General features: G+C 45.9%; 2 protein-coding genes and 1 long non-coding RNA gene across 5 annotated transcripts; 2 read left to right on the top strand and 1 right to left on the bottom strand.

Moving 5' to 3' along the window:
* The first annotated feature begins 1,191 nt into the window (after window positions 1–1,191).
* HVCN1 (hydrogen voltage gated channel 1) lies at window positions 1,192–6,870 on the top strand. The gene is made up of 6 exons (XM_065851738.2): window positions 1,192–1,283; window positions 2,907–3,136; window positions 3,677–3,781; window positions 4,260–4,491; window positions 6,074–6,186; window positions 6,514–6,870. Exons 2-6 carry the CDS (start codon window positions 2,942–2,944, stop codon window positions 6,577–6,579), a joined length of 711 nt encoding a protein of 236 aa, XP_065707810.1. The 5' UTR covers window positions 1,192–1,283; window positions 2,907–2,941; the 3' UTR covers window positions 6,580–6,870.
* On the bottom strand, window positions 6,776–19,758 carry TCTN1 (tectonic family member 1). Of its 2 annotated transcripts, none has more exons than XM_065851735.2 (15): window positions 19,571–19,758; window positions 18,153–18,273; window positions 16,410–16,540; window positions 16,006–16,172; window positions 15,516–15,603; window positions 14,545–14,654; window positions 12,267–12,287; window positions 11,722–11,847; window positions 11,033–11,158; window positions 10,572–10,654; window positions 10,106–10,246; window positions 9,677–9,833; window positions 8,675–8,800; window positions 8,189–8,333; window positions 6,776–7,611 (listed from the first exon to the last, which is right to left on the bottom strand). In XM_065851735.2, exons 1-14 carry the CDS (start codon window positions 19,737–19,739, stop codon window positions 8,190–8,192), a joined length of 1,710 nt encoding a protein of 569 aa, XP_065707807.1. In that variant the 5' UTR covers window positions 19,740–19,758; the 3' UTR covers window positions 6,776–7,611; window position 8,189. The 2 variants fall into 2 exon arrangements, with proteins under 2 accessions (XP_065707807.1, XP_065707808.1); XM_065851736.2 differs by having other exon boundaries at window positions 6,776–7,313.
* Window positions 19,759–19,860: 102 nt separating this feature from the next.
* On the top strand, window positions 19,861–22,591 carry LOC139829259 (uncharacterized). 2 transcript variants are annotated; one of them, XR_011741669.1, is made up of 3 exons: window positions 19,861–20,127; window positions 20,614–21,035; window positions 21,555–22,591. It is a non-coding gene; the product is annotated as an uncharacterized lncRNA (long non-coding RNA). The 2 variants fall into 2 exon arrangements; XR_011741668.1 differs by having other exon boundaries at window positions 19,861–21,035; window positions 21,555–21,755; window positions 22,261–22,591.

Genomic DNA, 22,591 nt, shown 5'->3' with positions numbered 1-22,591 from the left:
TCATTGAAGCTCTGACAATGCAGCTTCACATTTGTGATCACCCTGGTAGCTCCACTCAGCAGCGGTGCATGGGGCCAGCGAGCCCATGGAGCACGAAGACAGCTCACGGGGAGCAGAACCTGGCTGTTTTCTCCTTAAAACCTGCTCTCCTTACTGAAAAGAGAGTCAGGCCTGCTGAGCTCTCAGATCTGCCACCTGCATTTCTAGTCTCCAGCTGGTGCCTTTCACCTTTAGCTGATTGTGTTGGTGTTTACTGGAGCCAGCTGAGACCAAAATGCCTCAATTATCTGGAAACTCCCAAGATAAAACCCCTCCTTGGTGCTGCTGCAGGGCTGCATCTTCATCCTGGGCTGATCTCTGCAAGTAGGTGTTTTGGGGTGATGGTGGAGGGGGTTTGGAGCTCAGGGAGGGTGTTGCCTGTGCTGAGTCCCCATCACCCCAGGGAGGAGGATGGGGATGGGCCTGTGCACTTTGGGATGAGGTGATAGAAAACTTCCAGGTAAAGTTTTAGGCTGTCTCCAGGAGAAAACCCTTTCCAAAAAACATATTTAGGCTTTAAAAGTGTAAAAACTGAGATACACCTCTTAATTAGGGAAGAATTGGAAATGTTTCAGGTTTGTCTTGGAGATGCAATAGAGATGTGTCCTTGATCCTTTCTGCAGTTGAGTTTGCTTAGGGTGCTTCCAAATCCAGCTTGTGTTTGAAAAAGCAAGGGGAACCCTCAATAAGAGGCTGCCTGATAAAGCCTGAGCCTATAAATGGAGGCAGGTTAATCCAGGCCTAATTTCTAGGGTTTACACTTTTGTAATCCTTTTGATCCCTGGACCTCCACCTACTTTGTGGGACTAATCTGTGCCCCCGCACAGCAGCCAAGCTCTGATCTCAGCAGCGGCTCATGATTTCATTTCGTGTCTATCCTGGGTGTCCGCTTGGTTTACTCGGTGGGCTGAGGGGAATGATTTTTAAAAGTTTTAGAAAAGTTTAAACTCCATCCGGCGTGTCCGGTTCCGGCAGCTCCCGCTCGGGGACGGATCGCTGCGAGCCTGCGGTGAAAAAGCTGCGAAAACGGCAAATGTCGGAGTGTGGACCCCGGGGGCGCGATGGGGAAGGAGGCGGCGGGGCCGGCCCGGCCGGGGGAGGCGGGACCGGGCTGGGCCGGGGGCGGCCCCGCGGAGCCGGGGGAGGCGCAGGGCGGCGGTGGGCGCAGCCGGGACGCGCACGGAACCGGGGGGAGCGGGACCGAGCGGGCGGGGGTGGCCGTGGCGCTCCCGGTGTTTGGATCGGTGAGTGTCTCTTTGGGGTGGGGGGTTTGCAGCGGGCCCCCCACCCGGGGCCGCCGCGTCCTTCCCCGCGGGGGTCCCGCCGGGGCCGGGGGCTCCGTTCCGCCTCGGGAGTGCGGAGCCGACGCGGTCGTTCCGGCCGGCGGTGCGGACGGGGCAGGTTGGGGAGCCCAAACCGCAGCCCCGGCCGCTCCTCCCGCCGGTGACGGCTCCAGGCCCCGCGGCTCGGGCGAGCGCAGAGGCTGTTCCGTAACGGGCCGGGGGCTCCACGGCCGGGGCAGCTCCCTGGGGGGCTCCACTCAGCCCCCGGCGGCGGGGAACGAAGGAGCTGTCGCTGTGACAGCAGCGCGGGGCCGTCTCTGTCCCCTATAGCGAGTGACAAAGTGGCCCGGAGCCCACGTGGCCTCCAGCAGCCACGGCTGCCCTGAGTGGATCCCACCGGGACCCCCAGAGAACCCCGTTTGCAGGGAGCGGAGGGGAGGGAGAGCAGCAGGGGGCATGGCAGCTCCAGTGGGCCAAGAGTGGCTTGTGCTGAGCCCCCAGTCAGCTCTGGGCAAGGCCGGGTGCATGGAGAGCCCCACCGGGGACCGGGACATGTTTGTCTGCCGGCGGCAGTAGCGGTTTTGGGGCGGGTTTGTGGGCCAGGCGATCTCGCCAGGTTGCCCGAAGAGGAAGGGCAAGCTGGTGAGGCTGTGACACGGGAACGCCAGAGCGGGCGCAGACGGAGCCTCTCCCTGCGCTGTTCTCAGCGCCGAGCTGCAACTGGGATCGTCTGCAGGTTTGGGCTTGGTCCTCACTGAGTGCCCACAGGGACGGGCTGAAGCTGGGATGCCCAAGGGTGAGGTCAGCTCTGGGGGGTGTGGGAGAGGAGATGGGGGAGCCGTGTGCTGGGACAGCGTCACACACTGACCACGACAAAAAGTGAGAGGTCACCTGTTTATTTTGCCTGTGGAGGCTGAAAACATAGGGGTCTTGGATGTTAGTGAAGGGAAATGACGTTGTTCAGCTTGGCGGTGTGGCTGGAGGGTGATGATGCCCCAGTTAGCCCAGGGGCAGCTGGGCTGCTGTGGCCACCTGAAGGAACGTGGGCAGCTCTGGGGGCATAGCGGGAGGTTTGGCTTGGACGCTGCTAACAGCAACCTGCCAGGGCAGGTGGGGCATGGGGGAGAGGAAACCACCTGCATCCAGCTTCTGACCGATACCCTCCATCCATCCGTGTCTACTAGAAACACAATGGCTCTTTCCAACGGGAAATCGGCAGCTGCCTCCTCTTGCCAGCCCTTATCTCGCATCTTGTGATGCATTTTTTTTCTCCTGTAGTTGATGCTTTGTTTTGGGATGTTTAGAAATACCTCGTGGGGAAGTTCCTCATTGTAGAGCAGCCCAACGGGGTGCAAGCAGCACCGGGGAGGGTGGCGGGGGCTTCACCTCGCGCTGTGGGAGGTGATGCAAAACAAGCAGCACCACCGTTAAGCAATTTCCCGTCAGCAGGGCCGGTCCACACCATCCAGCTGTGTCTGAATGAAGCATCACGCTCTTGTCACGCTCGCTGTGGTGAAACGGGGGAGATTTGGCATCCTTGGTCAGTCCTGAGCAGGGAGTTGACTCTCTGCTCTTGTCCTTCAGACACTGGCCGGGTGATGCCAGCTTGATCCAGAGCCATGTCCAGGTACCTGAAGCACTTCACGGTGGTGGGGGACGACCCTGTGCAATGGAGCAACGACTATCGGAAATGGGAGGAGGAGGAGGAGGCTGGGGAGAAGCAGCCGGATTCAGAGATCAAGCTGGAGCCCGCCAGGAGCCGTGTCTCCTTCCAGATCATGATGAAAAGGCTCTTCAGCTCCCACAGGTTTCAGGTGAGGCAGAACACACCCAGGCTGAAGGGAGATGAGAGCGAGATGTGGCCAAAGGCACCTGTGACAGCAGAGCCCATGTGGGATGGAGCTCAGGGCGGCCTGGGAGCAGCACTGAGCTCCTGAGCGCTCGCGGTGCCTGCGACAGCGGCTGCTGCCTCGGAGCGGGGCCGTCCTGTCGGAAACAAGCCGCTCTGCAGCCGGTGCAGATGTTTCCTGAGCGGTGATAAGCCTCGGCGCGCGCTCAGCACGGCGCGGCTGGAGGCACCTGCTCTCCCACGGCTCCTGCTCCCCGAGATTCCCATGTCGAATGGTGGGAGCCCAGTGGTTTTGTGCGGGCAAGACTTTGCAAGAATAACCCACCGATCGGGGGCTGTTCGAGTGGGGGTCCTGGGTGGGAGCAACAGAAAGGTCCATGAAACACAACCAGCCAAAGTGGGGATGCAGGGGGTTGCGGCATGTTTAGGTGAAGGCTGCGTCTGCTCGTCTTGCTGATCCATCCGTGCTGGGAAGGGGTTATCGCCAGTTCTTTTCCTCCAACAGATCCTGGTTGTCTGCTTGGTCATCCTGGATGCCTTGTTGGTCCTGGGGGAATTGCTTATGGACTTGAAAATCATCCATCCGGACAAGTATAAAATAACCCCAAAGGTAAAATGCAGGGAAATGTCAACGTGAACTGTGATTTCCCTCTTCGGTGGTTCGAAGCTCACTAGCTGGGGTGGCTGGGCAGGCAGGACCTGGACCTTCAGCCTTGCTCTGGCAGCTGCAGGCACACGGACAAAGGTCTCGCAGGGGTGTGTGTGACAGCCCTGCAGCGTGCGGGGCTGACCTGGCTTGTGTTGGTCCGTGCAGCAGCTTCGTGTTTTCTTGGGCTGTGGCGGAGCTGAATCGCTCTCATCACCTTTGTCCAGGTCATCTTCTCACCTCCTGGTCCGGCTTACCCAGAGCCTCTGGCTGCCCAGCCGTGCTCGCTCTGGTTGTCCTATAGAGCAGAAGGAAAGTCCCCAGCCCTCCTCCTCGTAGACTCAGACCAGACGTGCCCAGCAGCGGTGGAGCTTGTCCAGCCTGCCCGGCTCAAGTGCACACGGGGGTTTCCTGACCCTAAACTCACGTTGTCTTTTCCCAGGTTTTCCACTATCTCTCCCTGTCCATTTTAACCATCTTCCTGGTGGAGGTGGGGTTCAAAGTCTTCATCTACCGCTGGGAATTCTTCCACCACAAGTTTGAAGTGCTGGACGGGGTCGTCGTCATCGTGTCCTTCATCCTCGACGTCATCCTCATCTTCCGGGAGCACGAGTTTGAAGCCGTTGGGCTCCTGATTCTCCTGCGGCTGTGGCGCGTGGCCAGGATTATCAATGGTAGGTGTGTGCGGCCGGTCGGGAGCTTTCCCTTGAGTGTGGGCTGGATTTGCCAACCTTCCCTGAATTATCTGGGATGGCATCTTTGTTCCCTTCTCAAAGCCATCTGCGAGACACCAGGGTCTTGCTCTCCCAGCAAGACACTACTGATTCTGTAAATAGTTGCAAATAGATGTAAATTCAGACACTTCTGAAATGACCATAGCTGGGAACACTTTCTGCCTTGGCTGGGAAGGGATTTTGAGATTCGAAAAATGTGGCGATAGAATTATCCCTAATTCCCACATGAAACCTCAGCCCAAGTGCCATCCTGGGCCTAGGAGTGCACTTCTGGTGCTGCTCTGCACTTGATGCAGCTGTTAATCTTGTGAGTTGGAACAAAAGGAAAGGATGGCCGGGCCGAGTCTGTCACCTGCAGCCCCCGCTGCCATTGCGATGGGGAGGACGTATCTGATCGGTGGCACCGGCCAGGAACGGGGAAGACGTGAGAGCAGCTTGTGGCTCTTTGTAGTTCAGAGTGAAAGTCAGAGAGAAACCGGATTCATGTGCAGCTGCATGAGCCACAGAAACCTCGTTTTTACAGCAGAGAAGCAGTGTTGCATTTACAAGTAACTCTCCTTATCCTTGGGTGCCCAGGTTTCTCTCTGTGCCCACCCGCTTGGAGGGACAGGGGGACAAAGAAAACCTGCCCCGAGCTTGGGGTGCTACGTGTCTAAACCCAGGCACGGTTCACTGCCTTCAGTCGCTCTTGGCCGATAGGGACAGGATTACAGGCAGGTGGGGGCTGTCTGATGTTACCAATGCAAATAAGCAGCGTCACTGCTTTGTCTGCAGAGCAATGAACCCCCAAACCCCAAACCTGCTGCCTGTAGCACTAGAAACACGGGCACACATTGGTGCCTGCGCTCGCGGCTCTTTCTGCAGAGCTCTGTGTAGGAAGAACGCGATGTTCTTGCTGCTCCTACCAAGCTTTTCATTTTCTTCTTTTCCCCTCCGAAAAGGGTGGGAAGAAAATGCCTTTGCTGTGGGGCCTGAGTTCACATGTAATAACCTCAGAATGTTTCAGTGGAGAAGTGACACCTCTGCCGTAATGAGAAACGTGTGAGGTGCAGCCAAAACCGTCAGGAGCCGCTGATGTGCCTGATGTGCCACCTGTGACTCGGGCAGGAGCCACCGGCCCCGGGGCAGGGACAGGAGCCTGGTGCCCCAGGCTGTGTCCTTACAGCAAAGCTCCCGACTACACAAAACGGGCTAAAATGCAACAAAGCTGCCAGTTACATCCCCCCAGGCTCTGCCAAGGGACAATTCAAATTCAGGACTTGAGTGACAGTTTGACTGATTAATTCAGCTCCCAGGGCAGACTGCACTTCCCAGCAACGTTGGCATCTGAATCCTGGGGTAGGGGGAGCTGATTTAACACTCTCCTCATTAAGAAAAGCACTTGGGAAGGGTGGTTTGAAGGGGACAGAAGCAGAGCTGCAGAGGAACACATTTAACTCGAGTACAGACCCTGGGTACTGTCAGCCTCCTGCTAGTGGCTGTTTTACATTGTAAAACGAATCTGCTGTGAATTGTTTCACAGGAATAATTCTGTCGGTAAAGACCCGCTCTGAACAACAAGTGTCCAAGCTAAAGCAAGCAAACCTGAAACTTGCAACAAAGGTTGAACAACTGGAACAGAGCTGTATAGAGAAGGTGAGAAAACGCTTTTAATTTAAAGATGTACCCGCTGGCTGCTCCCCCGGACAATCTGGCCTGGGCTCCTTTTGCAAGATTTGCCACTGTCAGCCCAGTTTCCTCACCAGAAAGTGTGGGGGTGAAGAACCACAGCCCTGCCCGTGCTTCCCTCGCCGCCTCTCTTGCGAAGGAACGATGGCCACCTCTGTCCTACTTACTTTAGCCAGGTTGTGCTGTTTTACTGCAGCATGAGAGACCTTAAAATAGTTTCCCAGGTTCCCACAGATCTTCCTGCTGCTGTATATAATAATATAATAATAATGATTTGACTTTTGTTCCCTACAGGAGCAAGAAATTGAGAGGCTTAACAAGATACTAAAACAGCACGGACTTATCAGCGAGCAAAAGTAGGAGGCTGGTTTTCGAGGTGGGGACGTCTGCCCTGGAGAGAGCAGTGTAGCAATCTACCAGTTTGACCTGAAAGGTTTTCCCGTCTCTTTGCTTTCTCTTGTATAATGTTGTCTGTAAACGTTTCTCTATTTGACCACACTTAGATTAGATCTTGGGATTGAAAAAAAAATGTTGCTGGAAAATTAATCACACGCACTCCCGGTAAACAGTGATTTTATAAAACGTTTCTTGTACAGTTGTACAGTCAAAACTGCAAAATAATTTAATAAAGACACATCTTTACAAGCTGTACATCCACAACAGTACGAGATTTAAAATAACTGAATTTTTCTGTGATAATGTTCTTCGTTTGCAACATCTTGTAGAAACTTGCAGCACAAACGATAAGAATCGAGGCTGGAAAGGTCACTTCTCTCCAAGCTGACCGTTCACCATGAGTACTTCTCTTTGCCAACCATTCTTTTCGCGTTGTTGTTAGTTTCCTCATTTCTGTTGCTGCTTGTGCCACTTTGTTATTTATAAAACGTTCATTTCAAAAATACCAACGTACCACTCCTTTAGCCCACAATCAAATCGGGACCAAAACAGAGGCAAACACGTGCCATTTTACGTCAGACAATGCCTTGTTCTCAGCAGCAGATCGGAGTTGTGATACCGTGTTCTCTCATCTCTTCTTCCAGTTCAAGTGTTCGTTTGTGGCCTCCTGGGCTCCAAAGTTCTTCCTGCTTCCACAGCTCATAAATCAACACATTAAAAGAATTAGAATATGTAAGAACAGATGTAGGCGAGTGGACTGCTGGGAACAGTTAGACTGCAGAAAAGCCATTAGAAAGTGTGTTCTAAAAGACCAGGCTGGTGTTTGAACACAACATGAACTTTTTCAGGTACTAGAAGGTCCCTGGGGTGAGACTGTTTCACAGCTGAAGAGCCAGATTCAGTAAGTGGGAATTTGGAAAGGTGTTGGCTGTAGCAGGCGTCTCCAGGTGATTTCAGCTGGAAGGGTCATTGAGCTTTTCTGAAAGCATAACTTAACTGTTCGGATTTTTAAAGAAAAGTAATTAATTAGTGGTTTGGGAAAAATAGCTAGAAATATGTGGCTTATTAATCTATGAAAACAGAGAAAGCAGAGGCCATCTCTAATAGCACAATTACTTTAATTAACAATTTAGCTTTGTTGTTCACAGAATGATGAAACCTACTTTCCTTCGGAGCGTTCCGTGTCCCTGTGCCCTTCCCTTCCCCTCCGCGCTGCTCCGCGGGCAGCTGGGCGAGCGCTGCTTCAGAGCTGGAGGCTGCACGTGTGCGGACTGGCCACTCAGAGCCACCATCACGTTCGTCCTGCAGCCTTTTTCCCTCTCGGCAGAGGTATAATTGGAAAATTTCTGCTTAATATGGGGTTTTTATCTGCTTTAAAGCTGCTGAGAACCCTCACTAAGGCTCACACCCTTTCTCCCTTTGTGAATTTTAACCCAGTGTGTCTACAATTTAGGAGGAGCTGATAGCCCATCACAGTGGCTGAATATAGCTTGCTTCTTTAGGAAATGAGCTAAAAATCAGATAAAGGCAGAAATATGGTTGTGTTTTGTTTTGTTTTTTAATGCATACTTACCTTAGACAAATGGGAAGAAAAAATCAAAGGGTAACTTGACATTAATGGTGGGCCAAGCTTTATAGCCTGGCTCTGCAGGTGAAGAAATATCAGTGAACACAACAGAACTTGTTACAGGAATAGTCCTTTCCCTTCCTGGGGGAAGCTGCAATGAAAGTACAAATGCTCATTAGCTTCAGTCTTCTCTTTGCACGACTGCTTTGTTTGGACTGGGTTATATTTTCAGCTGTTATTTGTGAAAAGGTTTTTTTCATATATAGTTCAATGCTGCTTCTAATGAATGATGTATAGATCTTTATTGAAGTGTGTTTTGGCAAGCAGCCCACAGTTTTGCCTGAGTTGGAACAGAAAGGGTTGCGTGTAATACATTCCAATATGAAGTGCCACCTTTCGATAAAGAGATTAACTGGGTCACTATTGCACAGCTGATACTGAAGCAAAACAAGCCATTCTTTTTATCTTAAACCCTGTAATTTAATTACGTACCTGTTTCAATGTGGTAGTAGTGATCGTTGCCGTAACATTCACTATTCTGGCTTGTGGATTGACTAGGGATCCATATTTAGTCCACTTCACTTCTATTTCAAGAGATATCGGTATTTGGCATGGGCTCTGAAAAGGGTTATAAATTCTTTCATTGTCTGACTTGGCCAGAAGCAACCCTGTTAATTATTCATCTTATTAGAATGGCAGAATTCCCCCCAAATGAGGTTTCTCTGTAGGTGACAAACCAACTCTGTACCTGCACTTCACCCGGACTGTTCTACCTGTGCTGGACTTGGCTCTCAGTGACAATGCTGAGCTGGCTCTTTTTAGTAGGAAGCTTACAATCGCAAATATTTTTAGGCTTCTCTTTTATTGAACTGCCAAGTTTTTAGTTACAGAAATAATTCACTGTTGCAAAAGCACGCAAAAAACCAATCTACAAGCTGTTGTTGAGGGGGTGCTGTCATTCAGCACGTGCCAAGCAGCACTGACTGCCACCAACAGCAGGGACTGCGCGGCAGCGGGAGGAAAAGGGCTAGTTCAGGTGGGGTTAAGAATAAATGTAGTGTTTGGGTCACTCAAATATACTGTTTCTATGCTATAAAGGATTCTTGCTCTCTTACGTGAACCTGCCATAAGAGCACCAAGCAGAAACACTGATTCTGTTACTTCCCTCTTTCAAACCTGCCCCTTTTGCTTCATCCGATCTGAAAAGCAAAGCTCTAAACTGTGGCTAAAACTCATTTTGTACCTAACATGCTGCCCTGATCCACAACCGAGGTGCCTGGATACCAATTGGATTAAAAGTAAACTCTGTCTTCTACAGCAAGAGTGAAACTCCTCATTTGTGAATATTCTAGGAGGACTTCCCTCCAGTTTGTTTCTGCAGTTTTGGGGTTTTTATTCCATGGGTCTGAGAAACCTAAGCTGATGCTGCAGCACAGGTACAGCTCTCGGGAGAGAGGACAGTCAGAGCGATGGGGGTGGCGGTGTAATTTTTACCTGTTCTGAGGTGCGGAGGTGAATTATCGGCACCCAGTCGAGCACATCCTGGGCTTGAGAATTACCAAAAGATGCCACATACTCAGGAAAGCTTTGTCCCTTCAGTAAATCTAGGAGAGTCTGAGTCAAAGGCTGGCACTTCATAGCTGCAGTAATTCTTCCAGAGGACAAAAAAAGGAGAAAAAATGTTAAAGCAATATGTATTGCTTTGGCACAGTAATATTTCCTCCTTGCACCCATGGACTGTTGAAGCCTTCTGGCTACAGTTGCTAATGTACATAATATTTTCAATAGAAAAGACCATTGTTAATTAAATGACATTTTTTATAATGAAATACACCAGTGTAAGTGTCCCAGGACATGAACAGATCCTAATGGAAAGGATTGTCAGAAGGTTAAAAAGCTCTAAAGAAAAAAGAGCCCTCTTACCGTAACTGACAGCCTGATACCATGTTATAACCAAATAATATTGGGGTTCTGGCTCCCTGTGCTGCCAGGCAGTCCTGGTTGGGTGTACTTTGCAGAATGGTAAGTTGATTGTATTTGTTCGTATTCTGAATGATGCCAGATGTAACACAGAGTTAAAGTGAAATTCAATACTTGGTGTATATCATGACGAAAGAATCCTTAATCATAGCCTTAAAATATAATAGCTCAACTCCTCTTACACTGTGCAGAAGCACTAGAGTGTACAATGAAAGTCTAAATCTATCTCACTAAACAGTCCCAGGAGACTGCAGTCAGGACTGAGTCATTCGCTACTTTTAAAACACAGCCAAAAAACCACACTTTTGCTAAAAAACAGATATATTTTATAGATATCCATGCAAGAAAGTGTTTGTGAAGATGGACCAGAATAAGTGCTGCAAACAAAATTTCACCAGGGAAAGGATATCCTTGTGGCTGGAAGCCCGCTCTGAGAGGCAGCCCAACAACGTAACCAGGATTACCACTGAGGGGAACTGGCTTTGTATTTACCTGCAATGCAGAAGTACAAAATTAGCTCTTATCCTGTACTGAAATGGTTGGAAAACACAGAAATATTTTACTTATTTCAGGATTATTAACTACCTGGAACAATGATAGTAATAAGACTGTAAGATTATAACAGTTCTTTAGCACTGGGGCAGGCTTTGCTTTCACTGGATACAGTTAGAGAGTCACAAGGTGACGCTTCTAAATGTGAACAACAGACTTCAGAGACCTTTATTGCCCCATTCTGAAATGCTGCCTCATTTGTGTATCCAGGGCAAGTTACATTTTACCTTGCTGCTAACAATTGTTCTGATTCAAGTTTAATAAGTTTTGTAATTAAATGTCTTTCAACAAGTCATCCGTAACATCTCCAGCAGTTACCTGAGTAAAGCTGATGTCAAAGCTCTGCTGGATTGAAAGTGCTTCTTTGGTAATTGCCCCCAAGACAAAAGAAGCAGCTGCTTCTATTATTTCTCCTGCATCTGTGTATGTAATGTGATAACTCACCTGAAAATTAAACATTTTAGATATTAATTAGAACGAATACAAAAGAGGATGAAACTAGAAAAGAAAGAAAGGAACTTAAAGCTTTTTAAGTATCGTTTTCTTCCTTGCTGAAAAAACACCCAACTACATGGGAGAGATACATTATATCCTCAGTTGTAGTTGATAAACCTCTTCTCAGCACAAGCCCAACGTTCACCTATTTAAGATGAGATGATTTGCACTGTGTAGTCCTGTCTCGGCCACCCCTGTGCCTGAAGTCATCTTCTCCCACGCATAATGTAGATGCTAAACTCATGTTATTGTCTGTTATGCCATAAATGCACAGTAATAATACAAAAGGATTTCATCCTGTCTGTGTTATGTTGCATACAGTTACTGTTTTGTTGCAAAACACTCTCATTTTATCCCAAAGTCAGCGTTTCTCCTGTCACATTTGGAGATGTTACAATATATGAAAACTGTGCAAGGCCCTTCTCACATCTTCATAATTTGCAAATCAGAAAATGTTTGATGCATCCATGCTTTCCATCAAACATGAGGAGGAAAAGAACTGTCATACCTACCCCAAGAACTATATTTATGCACAGTTCATCCAAAATCACAGGGAGCCTGAGAGCATCACTCCCATTAAGTAAAGTCCGCATTCCATTCAGGGACTGGACAACTATGGACTGGACAGTAATATTAACCTGAAAAACAAATTCATGTCATTTCTGAATATTGTGTATAATTATTTTTGGCGTTTTCTGTATTATTATACTTGTGACCCTTCCAGGTTCTGTTCCACAGGGGCAGCAGGCAATAATCTTCTGAACTGCTATGTTTTGAAGTTCAACAAGCAGTTATGTTTTTAAGTCACTAGAGAGAGTGACTTAAAAACAGAGAGTTTTATCTGAGGGGAATGCACCAGGCTTAAATCTTCCCAGGTAGCATGTTATCTTGGAGTTGCTAAGTATCACTACTGATAGCAAATTATAGACATTTTTTAAAATTTAAAGATTAAGGATAAAGTCCCTGTTCTGACAAAGTCAGTGAAAAACTCCCACTGACTATAACTGAGTAAGACTTTTACCCCCAGTTGTTCCAGGTAAGTTAGAAGGATACTTACCATCTGACTTGATTTGGGCACCTGGAGGAGAATAAAAGAACAAATTCAAACAATAGCAAAGGTATATGACCTATTACCTTAAAGTAGCCATTAAATAAAGCCGTTAAGGCTTAACTGCTTTGCCTATTTAACTCTCTATCATTACAGTAACTTTTACATAAAGGAAGTGATTGGATAGACACTACAGTATCCAGGCAGGGTGAAAATAATTGCTGTTCTTTGTGGCTAGTAGGCACAGTCTTACAGTCCAAGCCTCTTCTTCCCATGACAGTAGATGGAAAATTTCTTAGTGCCTTCCATCATTTTCCATCAGGGCAAGCTTTGACTACATTCCCAATAAACATACCGTGTATGCAATAAGTAGTAGATGAATCTAGTGTTTCAGAAACACTGAAGAAAATGTATTTGCATCAGAAAGGTGACCTGAGAAAGGGATCTCAGCTTGGTATGACTGTTATTGTGCATCGTATTGTTTGAGCTATTGAGGGTGTCAGAGAATATCGTTCCTATCGCAGATCTGTGCAAAACCACTTGTAACTACTCCTCGACTGCCAGTTCAGGAACTGTCAGCCTGCTCGTACGCACAGAAGAGCTTTTGCTGTTCCATTCTGACAGTAATGAGTCAAATAGTTTAATGGTGTCTAAACAAAGGAATGAGAAGTAAATATCCCTCTTGTTATACAGCACATGGACACATACAGTTGCTCCACTGGAAAGTTTCCACCAAATTTTCATGGAAAGGCAGAAATGTCAGGCCAAGGTCATCAATCAGGCCTGGAAAATACTCACACAGAGCAGCATTTTGTCAAAAGTTTTATTTTTCTGACTCCCCAATGAGTATTTGATTCCCTGGGTTGATGTGTTTTGCCATTTCTTTTGCTGCCAGCTCCACCTGCTGGCACTGGAAGGGTGACCGCCCTGTCCCCAATACCAAGTCACTTTTCCATTGTCACATCCCATCTTCAGCTGCCTTTGGGAAGGGGGTTGGTTCCTACAGACCATCTCTAGCATCTATTCAGCCTTCTCCAGTTCTTGCATCTGGTGCTTCCTGAATGTCCTTTGGACAGAGATCTGACCTCTCCTAAGCTGGGCCGTTGGAAGTGGCAGCAACACGTGGGTAATGTGTTATGTACAGTTCTAGGGATGAAGGAGAATCTCTCTTTCAATTCAAAAACATTCGGCTGCTCGGAGTCTGTCCTGAGGCATGCTCACTCTTTCCTGGTTCTGCAGCCACCCAGAACTCTAATTTTGGGTGCACATGGAAACACTCAAAGCCTTTCTGAAGGGAAGTTTTGCCCACCTCTTCCACAGCAGGATGATGAAAAGGTAACACCTGTGAGCGCCCCTTTGCTGATTTCTCCTCAATGATCAGAATGGTCCCACCTGTGAGAATGTGAACTACTCAGCAGGTTTCCTTTATTGCTGATAGCTTTGGATTCTCTGAGGAGAGTGGAAGGGTCTTTAAGCAGTGATTCACTATGGAGTACTAATTAAATTAATTTAAATAATTATGTAAATCAAAGCCATTTAAATAGTGGAGACTATGCTGGTTCTCAATGACCTTCAGCAAGGAGATACCAGGATAAGGTATTCTATATTTCAGTTTCAATTTTCCATGTATGGTTTCTTTGTCTTTCTGAATATTTGTGAAGGGTGTTTATATGTACATAAGGCATCAGCCTCCAGTTCAAAAAAGAAAGTTTAGCTTTGAAGAATAACCATAGGCTGGATACAAATACGTTTGCTCTCAGTAGGGTAAAAGCTCACGTTATTTGAGGAGTAAAGGAAGGCTTTGCGCCTTGCTATTAAAAATTAAGGCTTGTAAGAAAAGTACGTACGCAGAGGATTAAACTGTACAGGCTCTTCTTTAAGTATGAATGTCTACCAACTCTTTAAAACCCAGACTTCTTAGAAATGGGCACTCTGGTAATAGGCTGCTTGGAAAAAGCTTAGACTTGCATAGAAGCATAAAACTGCTGCCATTGCAGCAAGTGTTAGCTCAGCAGCACAAACTTGTCTCTTCAAGACCATTATTTTTGTTTGCTAAGCAGAAAACAGTAAATGCTTCTGCTACCCAAGCTTGAAGTAAAAACACTTCCGAAGGCTTTCTGCATAGAAGTCTGTTACATACAGAGATTTCTTTTTCCCCCAACCCACAATTTAAAAATCCAAATAAACCACCGTATCCTTTATTAAATAGAAGTGACTTAATTCTGGGGACACAGAAAGATATGTACTATCAACAGTCAGCTATATGACTTTTTCAAATGATACTTACTGCTAAAATGCTGGAGTTGATATAGAACAGCATACTAACTGCTTGAATGTTGCCACACTTTTCCACACTTACTGATCTAGTGCATTTTGTAGCCTGGTTTACTAAAAACCCTGGAAAAAAGTCACAGAGTATTACTGAATGAAATTAAAGAGTAATTACAAAAAGCAGAAATATAAGAACCTCAAGTATAAGCAGAAGTAAACATGATTTCTATTGCAGATAAGGTTTTATGTGAGTTCTGAAGAATGATACTTTCTTAGATTCTCCAGAAATGCTATGAGTCAAAAAATCTTATTTCTTAACAACAGAAGCTTAATAAAAGCTAGAAGATTTATTACTTCATTTTTGAGATCTCATAAGACTCTTTTTTCCTTTCACAAGAGACTTTTCCTATGATCATCATCATGATAGTTATGATACCATATTTGATAACAACAGTGTGGTTTGGAAAAGGCAGATGTGCAGTTGTGGATGTGGCTGCTTTTTTTGCTTTTTTTCCCCCACTCTGCAGATTTTCAGAAAACTCTGTGAAAGGTTGTAGAGCTCAAGCCTGCACGTCTGACTTGAGTTGCATTGAGGTTGTGAAAGGAACCTCATTATACCAGAGGGACAACTTAACAAAGGTTGCCCGGTGAGGTCTTGCTGTGTGTAATACCCTCTTCCCTCATGGTGTCACCCTTGTACTGTTTTATTAAGCCAATTAGGATGTTTTACTGTTGGATAAACAACCCATTAACAAGACTCTCAGGGATTTATATATCTAACTTTGAATGTTTAATACAGATACAGTGCAACCTACAACCTATGTCTAAAAAACTCCCAGAGAAACAGAAGCTATTTGAAAAATATTTGTTCATGGATCTTTATCTGAATTTACACTTGTGCGTGTGCTGATTTACTGACTGATTAAGCTCAAGTCAGAGCGGCACACTCTGAAGCAAATAAACTGGAATTCAAAAGCAATTTCCAACCTGCAGGATTTGCATCGGAGCACCGAGAGGAGACAACAGGACTAGGCAGTCTCAGAAATGCATCCGCTGTCTGTATAGGAACACCGTACTGTGAAATAAAGCAACACATTCAAGTATGTAGGTGTGTTCTGGTCCATGGAAAGTTTTAGAGCACTTGTATTAACTATAAATCTGCATAAAAGAAGCACTTATTTCCACTCTATCTGTCAATACTCCATACTACTATGTGCATCAGCAGCTAGCAGCTTTATACTTACAATAGCAAAACAGCTGCTTATTTTTCACAGATCTTAAAAATGTAGTTCACTTTTAATTAAGCTAACACAAAATGCTACACTTGTTATTTTTACATTTTTGTATTTCAAGATCAAAATGTTCGCTTGTTCCAGAAGAACTGTGATTTTTTTATTTTTTTTTACAAGCAGATGCAAACAATATTCCCTTGATCTTTTATGGAACCTCATACTAAATGAGTCATATAATCATTTACCTCATATCTATACGTTTCATTTGCATCAGAAGGATTTTGTGCATCTGTGTTGATGTTCCAGCTGTCAGGCTCAGCACTGAAAGCAGCACTTCCAAACTGTTTAAGCAATAGATCAAAATTTTCAGAAGTAGGCATTTCAGGGGACCTGAAGGAGAGCGCTTGTTTATCTGTCAAAACATTTGAAAGAATGTGATAACTTTTAGGATAAAAGATACAGAAATGGTATTTAGTAAAAATTATTTTTCTAGAGTTGTTAAAAACTCAGTGACAGAAAAAACCCCTTAGTTTTACAAGCGAAGGGACTAAGGGCTGTGAACATATAGAACAACCAGTTTTCTGACAGGTTGAGCTAGTTTTAGCCTGTTTCTGGTACTTCAAGAGTTTATAAAAACAACTCCACTTACAGTTTGTAGCATGAATGCAGAAAACACTGGGATTGACTTGGTCAATTACTTTAAATATCCTTTCCGGTGGATTTGCTTCAACATCAAGTGAATATGTAGCAGCTTTCTGACTACAAAGACGGCTGTCACCTCTGCAAACAACAATAATAAAATCAAGAATCCACTAGAAGTTAGTATTGACCATATTTTAAAGTTCTTTTTATGCATTGAGGCAGCATCAATTGTGCCTCCTTAGGTTTATATTGTTTTATACTGTGCTGGGTGCACCACAGGCTATGCACAGCTCAGAAGCACTTTCATTTATACAACACGAGTGGGAAGTGTGACTTCTAGGGTAATGTGATGGCATGTAGGTCAGAAAAAAAGGTCAGTTTTGTGAATACTGGAATAATATTCACTTTGAGGGGTAAAGAGGGAAAACATCCTGCTTGAAATGCATGTAAATGAAATGGCAGAGTGAGAAATGGAGAGGTGAAATAACCCATCCGATGTAGGAAAAGTATTTGCAGGTGAGCTGTGGGTTCCTCACCAGCAGCAGAACCACAGGAGGCTGCGCAGACAATGTGCTGGTTCATACCCTGAAAAGAACTGGTGTGTCCTACATGCCAGAAATACAAAATGATGATCCTTGGGAAATGGGTACTTAGGTGGAGTTAAAACAGTCAAGGACAGATACTGAAGAAGTGAAATGACCTTTAGAAATTACTTTTTAAGCATGGAGTTAAACTGTTCCATGAGGTGAATCATTTGTTAACAGGATCACATCATAAATCACTTTTTTTCTGCTGTTTCAGAGACCACATAGCTTCTTACTTCCAATCAGTCAAACCCTTTCAGTAACTTACACAGTTATGCAGATGTATATAAATCTAGATGTACAAATGAGATCCACAATACTTGCAGTAACTGAAAATCCAATGGATTTTTTATGAAAAATGAATATTTTACACAAAAGAATCTGGGGAAAGAAATGCAACTCCATTTTATGCATTTCTAGTTGACAAAGATAGAGTAGTCACCTGAGACAATTAAACTGTCACTCAGGAAGGCGTTGATTAGACCTTTCTGATATATATAAATATCTATAAATGGGTAGCAGTAGTCATTGTGTGTGAGAACAATAAGAAACCACGGTCTGGGATGACTGCTAATTCAAATTTCAAAGCACCAAGAATAAACCCCAGTGTTCAGATTGGCATAATTTATACAGAAGGTGGGTTGAAGAGCTGTACTTAGTGTTCTGAAAAGTCACAGAGAGCTTTTTTAATTATGATTTTGAAGTGAACTTTCTTAACTCCTTTTTGAGAGGATGAAATTGGGTGAAGGTGTTTTCAGGTAAACTAAATAGCAAAGAAACAACCATTGGCATTATTTTGTTCATGAGTTACATTTTATTGTTTGTAAAGCCACAGAGTGGCAGTGAGGCAGCAGGTTGGGATGCTGACTTGGAGAACTAGGATCCTACGCACCCACAGATGCCAGCACAGGGAAACAGGGTAAAAACAAGGAGCGCAAGTTTGGGAAAGGGGGAATAAGTGAGTGAGAAACTGGGCTGAGAGGCCAATTTGCTGCGTTAGCTGTTTGGGGCCAAAAGTTCACAGGCCTGAGCAGGAATGAGTGGTGAGAGGGGTGGCAGGGGGAGAAGAATTAGGAATTGTTAAGAAGAGAGCACAGAACCCTTACAAAGACATGCAGCAAATAAAACAGGATTTTTGTATTCCCCATAGCTTTTTATCCACTTACGTGACAATAGGAATGGAACATGTAGTAAAGAGACTGAAATCGGCTGCGCTGCAGTCAGGGTCACAGCAGCAATTTACATCACACTGTGCCACCAACAGATCACAAACACACAGCTTGGCAACTGGAGGAGAGATTTAAAATAGAATTAGAACCTTACACAGTACAGCATGTTCCCTGACACTTTCGTTTTTCACCTCGCCCTGTTTTTGACAATGGTCAAAAGCCTATATCCAAATCCATGTATTTAAAGTCCTTTTTAAAAGCCATCTTTGTGGCTACTTAGCAAATGTATTTGGAACACTATAACAAAACCAAGAGCATGCTAAAATCTGATGACGTTTTCCCTGAAAACTAAAAAAGCAACTTAATAGGAGTTTTGATGTTATGAAAATATACTCAGCCCTGCAGAGGGAAAAAATACAAACAAGGTAGGCTTATCTCCTTGTTTCAGCTTATTGGGCAAAAGGAAATTAAAAAGAAACATGCTGATAGAGCAGCGAGATGTTTCAGGTATTGAGCATGTCCCATGGTCCAGTAATATGTTGGCATATCAGGAAAATATAACTGTAGCTGACTTCTTCAAAGTTGTTTTTTCTTTCTGTCTTTACATACTGTGAAATATTGTAATGATACGGAAAGTAACTGCTAGCAATACTGTAAACTGTCTTGATAAAATACATCCACCAACCTCTCAAAACATTCTTAGGTTTTCAGGTTTATAAACTTGAAGAACAGATTACTCTGCTGAACTGTTTTTGAGAGTTGCTGTTCTATAGTAAATCTAGACTTAAGAATAGCACAGATTGAAGAAAATGAAGACCAGTGCTCCATAGTTAGGACAATCAAAGGTTTATTTTCATAACCAGTGCTTCTTTCATTTCAATTTGACTGTTGCCCACTCCTGTACAGCCTCCTGGCTGCTCTCTGACCATCTGAACAGTATCCAGGCATTTCCTGGAACCTCTGAAGTTCTGACTGTTCCATTAGTTGCGTTTAGCACTGGAATCCTTAGTTCACCTTGTAAACAAGAGAAGTTTAAACACAGATTATTAGCTTGTGCAGTTATGTCTCTGAGATCGCTGATTTAAGTCTCTTTTCCCTAAGGAGACACGCACTTCGGACATGTTTCATTTGGCAAGGGATCTAGGGAAGCAGAACCGATGGCAACAATCAAAAGTTAAATAAAAGACTCCCTGCCAAGTAGAAGACAGCGGGAAACACCTTCTGATAGCACAATAACTTGTGATCAATATTGCCATAGCACCACTATGTAACCACAGAGCTTGTCCCGGCCCTGGGTGGCTGCAATGGGACCTGGAGGGGGACTGAGAGCCCAACGACGACAGGTGGCCCAAAAGACGCCGTGAGCGGGGCTTCCCTTGGCCCGGGAAGCGCGGCCGGTGTCCCGCAGCACCCACCGTCTGTGACCGGGGCCGGCCCGCTGCGGGGGCGCGCCCAGGCGGCAGCGCGGGTCTCCGGTGGCTCCGCGGGGCCCTCCGAGCTGGCCACAGGCTCGGGGGCGGGCTGGGCAGTCGCCAGGAATAGGACGGGGAAGAGATGAGCCCAGCAGCTCAGCGCCGCCGCCATGGCGGCCGCCCCTAGCAACGGTGCGGTTACTAAGGAGCGCGGAGCATCACGGGAAGGGCGCGGCCGCCGCGGGGCATCACGGGAACGAGAGGGTGTGCGGCCGCGGGGCACGCTGGGCAGGGGCTGTGCGGGCCGGGCACCATGGCGGCCGGGCCGGGCCGGGCCGCCTTCCCCAGCCCCCCTGAGCCCCCCTCAGCGGAGGGAGGTTTGGGGTGAGGCCACACACCGGGACTTCGGCTGGACATGGCCTCCTGTGAGGCCGCCCCACTCGCCATCGTCGTGTTCTCAGGTGTCCCCTCAGAAACAGCCCAGCGCGGCGGGAACCCGGAGCCAGTGGCCCGGCAGTACCAGCCCAAGGGCAACGAGAAAAGGTTTAAGATGTAGCGATGTAAGTGTAAGCCACGTACCTGTTCTGTGCAAAAACGCTGCTGGAAGGCCATACACAAAAAAATGCGGGGAATGGCCCCTTGTGAGCTACAGAATCCTTTGTTCAGCGTATTTTTGCAACTTTGGGAATCAGCTATTTTTAAACTGATTTTCAAAGTCTTACCATTTTTTTTGTCCTTTTGAAAATGCCACAAGTCCTTAATACTCGATGTGCATATTAATTACTCTTGTTAGTAATCTTACATATACACAGGTATTTTTGTACTATTTGGGAAAACTGAGCTAGAAAGTGACTGAGTGATCAAGGTTCCTTGAGGTTATCTTACAAATGTTCACATCCAGGCTTCAGTTCCAACCAGAGACAATGTTTTAAAGTTACTGAAGTTTGTGTTCTGCCTTATCTGTTCAAAAGCAACTTTACAATGTTTGTTCCTGCATGAAGCTGACAAGTACAGTGTCACACAGTGCTGCTTATTTTTCTGACCAGGTTCATTCCTATCGTCATGAAGGGAAGCTGACAAAAGCTTTAAGACCACAAGAGGGCATGTTCTCTTTTAATAAACTTGACTGCTCCCTGTGCCAGTCACAGCATCTGAACAGCACAACTTTACACCGGTGTCCAGATTTAGTATGTTGGAGAACAGTCCAACTGCTTCTATTGAAAACTGAAATAATTCCACAGTGCGTACAGCGTTCTTGTCACTTCTTCGCACCGTCCTCTGCTGCACAACAGCCAATTATTGACAAAGGTGTTGATGAGTTATGCAAGACAGACTCTTGTCTGCCTCACACAGTACAAGGCTACCAAGGTCATTTGAGCTGGTTACAGTATGGATATCACGTGGAAGTCCTGGAGTCATCCTTCCCCTTCGAAACTCCTCATTCTTCCAAGGACACGGTGACATGAAGGTGAGGATCCAGTGTAACAGCATCGTACCTCAGACCTCTGTGTGGTCACATCCAATTATAGTCTCACCTGGGTCTCCCTTCTGCATTCCTTCTGTTAAAATAACTCAGAGCTACTGTATGTACCTTCTTCCTTGGGGAGGAACAACTGATGTGTTTAGTCTCTTTGTTTCTTTGCTGTTTCTGAGATTATTTTGTGTCAATTGGAAACATTCACACATTTCCTTTTGATCATGCTCCTAAATGACGTTACTGGTGTTGGGGGTTTTCTTCAGGCTCGAGGAGTAGCAGTAACATCCAGTCCATTTCCATTTTGAGAAGTGGCTGTAAAAATGGCATCATAGGGCTCCTCCTTTTTCTTCTCACTAAGGCTGCACCAGGACGGGCAGCAGCCTTCGAGGAGAGGGTGTGCCTGTATTTGGAGGAAGTTATCGGATCTTTACAAAAAGTAGTGTCTTTCCTTGTCCCACAGCAGAGAAAAATGTCGACTTTGCCAGTTTACTCCGATTTGTGTCTTTGTAGCTATGTTCAGGTCAGATGCTGGTGCACTACTCTGAAAACTCTTGTGTCTTTGGCCCCTTTCAATGAAGCAGATTGGCAGAGGTTGTAGCCATCAGCCGAGGACCTGTTTGCTGCTGGCAGAGTTAAAAGTCTTGCAGCTTCAAGAAGAGGAGGCCTTAGGTAGGGAGCAGTTCTCGACGTAAAAGCAGCTTTTGTTTTAAAGTGAGTGAAAAGGTGAGTAAAGCTCTTTACTTTTCTCACTATTAAGTGAGTGAAGTTTCCACATCCTCTTGCTTGAGGGGAAGTAAAACAGATTCTGGAGTTTTACTGTAATTGCTGTGGTGCTTGTCCCAGCTGCGAGGGACAAACTTGCAGGAAGGAACAGCTGGAGCCTGTGGCTGCTCTCTCCTTTGCTGCTGTGGGTTAGAGGTCACATCTCTCCTTGACTAATCTGTTCCCGTTACCACGTATGGTCAGTTAACAAGGATGAAGATGTTTCTCCTGCCTAGAAGTCCTGCAGATTTTGAAACTTGGAATTTAGTTTGCAGGCTTGCAGGCTGGTCCTGTTCTGTTTTCTGTATCACTTGTTCAACTGCAGTGTGATGAGATAATTAATATTTAAGCATCCCTGCTTGTTAGTTTACACATTTTTGATGGATTTAAAATCAGTAGGCTGTTGACAATGCACAAGGGAAAATATAACTTAATACATTCTTTTTGCATGCAGAATTACTTTGCAAAGCTGATGATGCACAGGAGACCAAACTCCTAGAGGAAAGCCAAGCCTTGCTGAAATCCATGAGCTATTCCCCAGCACAGGTTGCTCCCTGAATGCATGTGGGCAGGAGCTGGATGAATAAGGAGGTATTATTTCTTACTGCATCTACCATTCAAATAGAACAGAACTGGGCAACCATTCAATAGCAAAGTACAAAGTAATTAATATGTTTTGCTTATGACCTTTTTTTTTCAGAAGTAAGTTAGGGCTTTACTTGGACCCACAGTTCACCTGACTCCATTCTGTTACCTGCTGTAGCAGAAGAATAAAATGAACATTG

This window comes from Patagioenas fasciata, chromosome 17 (genome assembly GCF_037038585.1).
Source record: "Patagioenas fasciata isolate bPatFas1 chromosome 17, bPatFas1.hap1, whole genome shotgun sequence".
Taxonomy (NCBI): Eukaryota; Metazoa; Chordata; class Aves; order Columbiformes; family Columbidae; genus Patagioenas; species Patagioenas fasciata.
The sequence above is the reverse complement of the archived record's forward strand: the minus strand, read 5'-3'. Positions and strand labels throughout refer to the sequence as shown.

Bases quoted from the DNA above. Each gene is read 5' to 3' on its own strand.
- TCTN1 (XM_065851735.2), bottom strand. From the start codon at position 19,739: ATGGCGGCGGCGCTGAGCTGCTGGGCTCATCTCTTCCCCGTCCTATTC. The intron at 14,655-15,515 runs GTTGGAAATTGC...ACTTTTTTCCAG, and splicing joins CTCCGATGCAAATCCTGCAG to GGTTTTTAGTAAACCAGGCT. The intron at 12,288-14,544 runs GTAAGTATCATT...ATTCTCCTCCAG, and splicing joins TCAACTCCAGCATTTTAGCA to GTGCCCAAATCAAGTCAGAT.
- HVCN1 (XM_065851738.2), top strand. From the start codon at position 2,942: ATGTCCAGGTACCTGAAGCACTTCACGGTGGTGGGGGACGACCCTGTG. The intron at 3,137-3,676 runs GTGAGGCAGAAC...TTCCTCCAACAG, and splicing joins TCAGCTCCCACAGGTTTCAG to ATCCTGGTTGTCTGCTTGGT. The intron at 6,187-6,513 runs GTGAGAAAACGC...TGTTCCCTACAG, and splicing joins AACAGAGCTGTATAGAGAAG to GAGCAAGAAATTGAGAGGCT.